This window comes from Morus notabilis, unplaced genomic scaffold (assembly GCF_000414095.1).
Source record: "Morus notabilis unplaced genomic scaffold, ASM41409v2 Scaffold297, whole genome shotgun sequence".
Classification (NCBI taxonomy): Eukaryota; Viridiplantae; Streptophyta; class Magnoliopsida; order Rosales; family Moraceae; genus Morus; species Morus notabilis.
This window is the reverse complement of record NW_010357726.1, coordinates 977,988-986,126: the sequence shown is the minus strand read 5'-3', so window position 1 is coordinate 986,126 and position 8,139 is coordinate 977,988. Positions and strand designations below refer to the sequence as shown.

The window sequence follows — 8,139 nt, the reverse complement described above, 5'->3', positions numbered from 1 at the left end:
ATTTTATCTTTATAAAAACTGCTCTTATGAATTAGATTTTGATACAAATACTTATATATCTGTTTCAGTTACACATTATAAAACTTTATTTTAACAATTTTTATTACTCATCAAAAAAATTTAAAATCATTTTGACCTATCAAAGTGAAAAATCAAAGTTTTTACTTCTCTTTTTGAAAGCAAAAAGTAAATATCCTGTAAACGGTACATAATTTGATATGAATTAGTGGACAAACATTTAGTTAATGAATTTAAAATTATAATTTATGATTTTAATTTTTAAAATTTATATTTTTTATAAAAAAAATATTATAAAGAATTAAAAATTATAATTTAAAATTAAAAATTATTGGAACAAACATCATGATCAATACGTGTCTGAGCTTCTCTTCTCTTCCATATTCAATGCACTGGAACTTGCTGTTTGACTTTGAAGATGATAAAGATCAGCAAAAGTTGGGTCAAAGTAAAGAAAAAGTGGTGTTAATTATCAATAACTTTAGCTTTAGAAGTACCTCATAATCATCTTTATTCTCATGTACTAACCAAGCTAAGCTAAAGGTAGTACAGTAACTACAGACCTCAGCAAAAGAGGAAATTAAAGAAATGAAAAAATAAAAAAGAAAGAAGGAAACAAATGTGGGCCCAAAAAGCGGTATACTTCTGAACACAATTCATGTAAAGTTAAAATGGTATATTTTCGAATTAATAAATAATTTCTTTTTAAAAAAGGGCCATCAAATTAAAATTAATTCACTATCATGTTACTCGATGGAAAAAATGAGGGTTATTAACATTATTAACTCCTAAACGAGGAGTATTTTCTCAGTTTAGTCTCTAAATTTTTTATTTTAGAATATTATTATTTTTGGATAGTTTGATCCATAACACTAAAATTGACAAAAAAATTTCTAAAATTTAACAATTTTTTAATGATTGACTGACCAGAAATATATATATATATATATATATTTCACTATGTGCTCTGAGATTTAATTTGTTCTTCCCTGTCAATGACCACCAATTCTGGCCAGTGACCGGTGATCCATCAGAAATTTGTTGTTTTTTTTATTGATTTAGTCAGTAAATTTTGTGAATTCCGGATAACAATTTACTAGATTACTCTTAGCTAATTGACGATTGGTGATATGTATTGATTTCAAAAATTAATATGGTATATTACTCTGGTGGTAATCCAGTAGATTACTCAAACATCAACGAGACATTTTTTTCAAAACATATTTTGTTGTTTTTTTTTTTTTGAAAAAAAATATAGTTTGTTGACTTTCAACTTAGGATGCTTTATTAAGGAGCACTCATCTATTTTATACCCTTAAACATGAATTTTTTCTTAAGCAAAAAAAAAAAGAAGAAAAAAAAAGTGCATTTCATGTGCACCAAATTCATATTGACTTTCGATTAGAAAAAAAGAAAAAGGAAAAACCCGCGTAAAATCCGGATGTCATAACTGGACAGGTTTTGCTACATTTTTTTTTTAATTGTTCGGATCGGTTAGGTAATTCACGCGTAAACGTAACAGCGTACAATGATATGAGCAATAAAATCAAATTCTCCGACATCTTGTTTTCCTTGCACAGTTAAAAATTTGCCAAAGAATATTGTTGATCCAATAAAAAAGAAGAAAGAGGACCCGATTTCCTGTTCTGCCGTTTGGAATCTCAATTGTGGTCTTTGAATATTCTCTCTTGTTTTTTTCAGCCAAAAAAAAAAAAAAGATGCTTCAAGGAACGCTTGAAGTTCTTCTTGTTAGTGCTAAGGGTCTTGAGAACACTGATTTTCTTAGTAAGTTTCTTGTCACATTCTGTCTTAAATTCATTATTCTGATTATGTTCTCGATCTTGTATTTTTTGGGTCCTTTTTTTTCCTGATCTTTTATGTTTTCAAGATCTGGTGTTTTTTTTTTTTTTTTTTTGGCTGAGAAGAGATTGTTACTTTGTTTTGTTCAAATAAATCCGAGTGAAAAAGAGCTTGATCTAGTTTACGTGATAATGGCGTGTTAATTAATATGACGATTATTTTAATGGCTATACGAAACCATATTGTTATTTTTCCATGATTATATTATATATGATCTTAGTGACAAGCATCAGGAAATGCGTCTTAAGAAAACAGAATTGTAATCTAGCTTAGTATGAAAAGCTAAGCCCTTTTTTCAGAGAGATCATTAAATCATAGATAAAGAGAAAATGAATCTGATTTTGGGTTCTTGATATATATTGACATGTGCTAAAATTTGTACAGATAATATGGATCCTTATGTCATACTTACTTACCGCACTCAGGAGCAGAAAAGCAGTATTGCATCAGGTAATTAGTACAATTTCGTTCAAGTAATTAGGGCCTTGGTAAATATAGTTCCTAGTAATAATATACACATCCATTGATATTAACACTGATTAGTATTGCCTTTATATTCTAAGCAAGTTTTATACAAATTTTCTATCCAGGAAAAGGGTCAGATCCGGAGTGGAATGAGACCTTTGTATTTAACGTTTCTGAAGGAGTTTCAGAACTCGGATTGAGAATAATGGACAGTGATATTTCGCAGGATGACTTTGTGGGAGAAATAACGTAAGTACATGCTCTCATTACCGAGCTCCTTAGAAGTTTGAGATTCTTACCGTAGGGTATTGAAAAACACCCCTCGAATTGTTGTATTTATATCAGATTTTATGAGTTCTACATACATTTGATGTGATTTTTATAATATCTGGCGTTCAGAATCATGCACTAATTATAACTTACCGTAGAAAGTTTCGAGTTCTACTTTTCTTATTAGCTAGTTTGTAGCATTTTCCGAGTTTCTTGGCAACTTCAAATTTAAAACCAACTTGATTTAAAGTCTACTTTTGGTGTTGTCAATGCCTGCAGAATCTCCCTAGAGCCTCTACTCCTGGAAGGAAGCATCCCAACAACAACATATAACGTGGTCAAGGACCAAGAATATCGTGGAGAGATTAGAATTGGCCTCACTTTTAAGCCTGAGGTAACTTTTCATCCTTGGTTACTTTACTAGTCCAATGTTTTTCATGAGATGGGAGTGTGTTTTGGGTAAGATTGTGTTCCTGAAAGCATCTATTTGCACGGTATCTTAGGTAAGCTCTGACATTGGCTACGGCGTTGAAGAGGAGCGCTTCGGCGGATGGAAGGAGTCTTCTTCTGCGTATTGAATGGATGGTTTTGATCAGCCATCATGTTGTGATATGTACCGAGTTCTTGCAGTGGAAATAAATGTGATCTTTGGTTGACAAGACCTCATGATATGTTTACATGGAAAATTGTTCAAATGAAAATGTTGATTTTCTTCGGTTTGGATGTTTGCCTTCATTGGTTCATTTTCTTCGATTTGGTTTGGATGTTATGTCCTTCATTAGTTCATTTTCTTTGATATGGTTTAGATGGATATGTTCTAAAACAATATATTCAGTGTCGTTTTATGCATTTCAATGTGTTGTATTGAATGGTTGTTGGAAATCCTATTTGCACCTAACGGTGAAAATCGTTTCAACTAGCAGAAAAGTTGTAACAGCCCAAAGTAGGAAAAAAACAAAGGCAAAATTATAACATAGAATTTCTAAGAAATCTAACCAAGATTGATGAGACCAAAGCATTTTAAGACATTGAAGAGACCTTTTAACAATTCACCAAAGCGCACTTGAAATTCTCAAAGCATTTTAAGACATTGAAGAGACCTTTTAACAATTCACCAAAGCGCACTTGAAATATTCAATTGAATAATAATCAACATAAGACTAATTCAATTCTCAATAAGATACCACAGAATATGAGAAGTTTAACAATCTGCGAGACTATTTTTGGGAGTTTTTATGTTTTCTTGGACTACAGCAACAATCAACACAGAGCATCAAGGTAGAAAAAGTTCTACAACGGCAAGTCTTACAGTGAGTTGGCGTTCATGACTATATCACAAAAGGCACAAAAGTTGTTTTTCCAAAAGTAACCTATTTCCCCCAAAAAAAAAAAAAAAAGAAAAAAAAATTAACCCCTTTTCTATTACGACTTTACCTTTTGGTGCAAGTCCTTATTGGCTTCCAAAGGCGGCTGTTGTTGGGAATGAATCCCATTGCAACTTGAGAAACTCAAGTTTTGGGGAGGTAGGGATGCAGAAGTTCCCGCGAACTGCTGGCTTGAGGAAGACTTTTCTAGTGTATCAAACTGGGATGATATGTCGGTTTCAAACAAGCTAGATGAGCCAAAATCTGGCAGGGCCCCATTTCCATTCTTGCAGTTGTCAGGTACATCAACTTGTTCCTGAAAGCAACCCTGTGCAAGAGTATCCTCTATCGGTATTACACCTGTAAGGGTCTTGAATGCAAAATCTAGGCAAGGGTCGGACCAATAATCCGCAATTGAGAAGGGCGTGTCTGGTTCTGGCGACCCAAGTTCTTCCTTTCTAGATTCATGAAGTTGTGGACCTGAATTTTCAGTTTCATACATTCGTTGAGTTGATTCTGGCTTCTTAAGTTCTGCCCTTTCAGTTTCATGCATTCGTGGTTGCTCCTGAGGTGCTGCCACAAGATCCTCCAAAGAATTCTTCCTCTTATCCGATGGCTCTGGAACTGAAGCGTCTGTTTTAGTAGATGACCGGTTGGTGAGCTCTATTTTTGGCCCAGCCCTAAGTGGCTGCTTTGCTTTATCCAGCAAATTTGTACCTGAAATTGTGCCTTTATCATTAGGATTTATACTTACATCTTGAAGAGCTCGTTCACTAGCCACAGAGCTTGCCACCAGCTCAGGTTCAACCCCAGCAAGTCGCTTTGACGACCGACGAGGCAAGTTGAGCTCTTTCTTGTTCTTTGATTTAGTTTTGCTAAATTGACTTTTTCCAGTGCTGCTATTTTTCATTCCACTCTCAAGCAAGTTCTCATGTTGCAATGTACCAGCTTCACGAGTTAAAATAGGTCCATTGACGGAAGTACCATCCAGTGGTAATTCACCTATGAGAGTCTTGAATGCAAATTCCAGGCATGGGTCTGAGCCAAACAGAAAGCTGAGTTGTGGTGCTGGATTGTCATCCACTTTTTCAGTTTCCAGCTTCTGATGTAGTTCCTCTTGAGCCACTTGGTCATCAGGCGGTACAGTGCTCTTATTTGATGGATCTTCTTCCAATGGATTCTTTGTGTTAGTAGAAGCATTATTATCCACAAGCTCTATTTCTGATGTGATTTCACGCTGCACGAATGGGCTGTCCACCAAACCATCTGAAGTCAAAACTGAATTTTGAGTGGCTTCAGTCTTTCTGGATTTTCTAATTGCAGCTATGAGAGCCCGTTCACCCAGTTCCAAGTTCACCGTGAGATCAGGTTTGTTCCCAGCAAGCCTTTTTGAAGATCGAGGAGGCATGTCATGAACTTTCTTGTCCTTGGATTTTCTAGAATTAACCCGATTGTCCCCAGTACTGCTCTTTTCCGTTGCAGTCTCGAGAAAATTCTTATCATGCAGGGTGTTGAGTGTAGCAGTCGAGACAGGATCAATTTTGGCTAAATCTTTTTCTCCTCTACTTTTCTCAGGACCATCCAGAACTTTATTGACCTTGGAATTTCTAGAAACCCGTGTGTCCCCATTGCTGCTCTTTTCTGTTGCAGTCTCGAGAAAGTTCTCGTCGTCGTGTATAGGAGTTGAGACAGTACCATTTTCAGCTAAATCTTTTTTTTCTCTACTTTTCTCAGATAGTCCAGCATCAGAAAGTGGTAAACTTTGGTCTCTACCTCTCTTGGAGCCTTCACGTTTTTGAGAGGTAGAATTGTTTGGACTGCACTTTTCCTCGGGTTCAACACACTCTTGAATTACATTATTCAATGGATGCTTCCCTTGGACTGTCTCATCTCCGGAGGCATAAATGACCCTGGCTTCAGGGGACACCCTCTTGGCACTCAATATTTTTGAGTCGGTTTTTGACAGTTCTGAATCGCTCAGTTGAGATTCTGTCTTACCTGCAGCGGCAATTTCCAAGACAGGAAGAAGGATTCAAAATAACATCTTATCAATTTTGGCTACCCTTCAATATCATTGGTCAATCTTTATTTTGAATAGGGGTGACCACGTTGTGGTTGGGGCAGTTATTCCCCAAAAATTTTCACCAAATCATAAAGTGTGGTGAAGTAATTCTGTTAACCACAGTCAACAAAAATTAAATACGTAAACACACCAAACCATACCAATATTATGTGTTGCGGTGCAGTGTGAGTTGTGTGGTTTACACCTTAAGCCTTGACAATTTTTGACCAAGCAAATAACTTAGCACATTTGTTTGAATAATTTACTTTTAGTATATAATAAAAAAAAAAATACTCATCATTTTGACAATAAAATACAATCATAAAAATGTTGACAAGTTTCTGCATATAAGTGCATGAATTTTTTCCATATAAGATCTCTGTCTAGTTTTTATCTTATAAGAGGGAAAAAAAAATCATACAAGATAATGGCAAAAATAGTCGCAAGAAATTACCGTTTTGAAATTGTTCAAACCCACCATACTTACTAAGACCCCTAACCAAACTATAAATACATAAAAATAACTAAATAAATAAATAATAAATAACACCCACATTGCACGGTGTGGTGCGGTTTGAGCAGTCTTTGTAATTAAATGGTTTTTTAGCTCAACCCTAATTTTGAAAATAATGTATCATGAAATCATCCATTGATCTCACCTGTAAAAAGCTGTCGCTTGCTTGCTGGGTGCTGTAATTTCTGCCTTTTTGCTGCAGATGATGGCTAAACAGACATAAAGTAATGAAGAAAATGAGATTCAACATTCAATTTTACATTAAACACAATTATACAAGTTTAATGGATTATGATCAAATAAACATAGAAATAAATTCATACAGAAGATTCTGCCACCTTGATGCTGCACTGTATAAGAAATATGTCTTTATTCGGCAGGTTCATAATTTTCCTTCATGAAGGAATTTAATGACTAACTTGTTTTTTTTTTTCCTTCTTTCTTTTTTTTAAGACAACGGAAAAATTAAATTTAGAAACAAAACTGCAAAATGAATAGTCGGAATGAGAATAATCAGACGAGATTCCATCAATAAATGGGATTATTATGAGTGAGAACAAGGTAAATGTAATTAAAGAGGTTTACGAGGAATTAACCTTTATTGATTGACTAGGTTAAGCATGTCATCTATTCTGTTTATTAAAAGCAAGTTGCTCACACAATCTCAGGAAGACAAATGTCACAAATCAAATTTAGTAGTAGTAGAATTACTTTCATGCACGTAGAACAAGTTTTGTTTTTCAAACCCTTATAGCCTTTCAAGAAGTATCCTTAATGTAATGGCTGCCTATAAACTTTTAATCACATTGTTGCCTTAGTAATATATCAAAATCATTTTGCATATTTCCCCAAGTCATAAGTTAATTTATCTCAGTCCTATTCCTTGGTTAGAAGGTTTTTCAAAATCATGAAAATTTGATTGCATGACTTAGTTACACTTTAATACGCCAGGCTACAAACCTTAGATCGAGTATATTACAGCATAATCCCTAAAAATAAAAAAAATAAAAAAAAAGAAGGTACTATATCACATAACTAAGCAGTCCCTCTTGGTGTGTAATACGCCCCGAAACATATAATATATTGTTCAACTAATACAGCAAAATATAGCACATAACATCAAATATATTAACATTAAAATGGCTGCAGAAGATAATTTCAACAATGAAAATGACACATCACTCACAAACCAAGAAAGGTTCAACTTACTGCTATTTCATCCTTCACCAACTCTGGAGCATTGCTGCCTGATTCCTTTGGTCTAATTGCACTTCTACTAATCTCTCCAGTTTCTATATAGCGCAGTGCATCCCTTTTGGAGCGAAATACATATCCACTAACCGGATCCTTGTAAAACTGAAAACTCATTATATAAGTACAATTCTCAATTAACGTATTGTAATTGATTAAAAAATGATCAAAGAAAGACATAGGCTTTGTGATGCAGAACATCCACGTGTATTGGTGAGAAAAGGGAACGGGCAAGGTGGGGGAAGGAGCTCAGATGAACTAGGTCAAACATAAATATTATATACGAAAACTCATACCGGATCTTTTCTAATTCGCTTTGAACTCCGTTTTATTCT

General features: G+C 34.4%; 1 protein-coding gene across 1 annotated transcript; it reads left to right on the top strand.

Moving 5' to 3' along the window:
• The first annotated feature begins 1,377 nt into the window (after positions 1-1,377).
• Positions 1,378-3,362, top strand: LOC21407070 (elicitor-responsive protein 3). Its single transcript, XM_010090848.2, has 5 exons — positions 1,378-1,803; positions 2,263-2,328; positions 2,469-2,592; positions 2,893-3,007; positions 3,117-3,362. Exons 1-5 carry the CDS (start codon positions 1,737-1,739, stop codon positions 3,189-3,191), a joined length of 447 nt encoding a protein of 148 aa, XP_010089150.1. The 5' UTR covers positions 1,378-1,736; the 3' UTR covers positions 3,192-3,362.
• The last annotated feature ends 4,777 nt before the right edge of the window (positions 3,363-8,139 follow it).

What these genes read in the sequence shown, in the direction of transcription:
- LOC21407070 (XM_010090848.2), top strand. Translation starts at nt 1,737, where the DNA reads ATGCTTCAAGGAACGCTTGAAGTTCTTCTTGTTAGTGCTAAGGGTCTT. An exon ending in GAAAAGCAGTATTGCATCAG is followed by an intron (nt 2,329 to 2,468) that starts GTAATTAGTACA and finishes TTTTCTATCCAG; the next exon opens with GAAAAGGGTCAGATCCGGAG. An exon ending in GCCTCACTTTTAAGCCTGAG is followed by an intron (nt 3,008 to 3,116) that starts GTAACTTTTCAT and finishes ACGGTATCTTAG; the next exon opens with GTAAGCTCTGACATTGGCTA.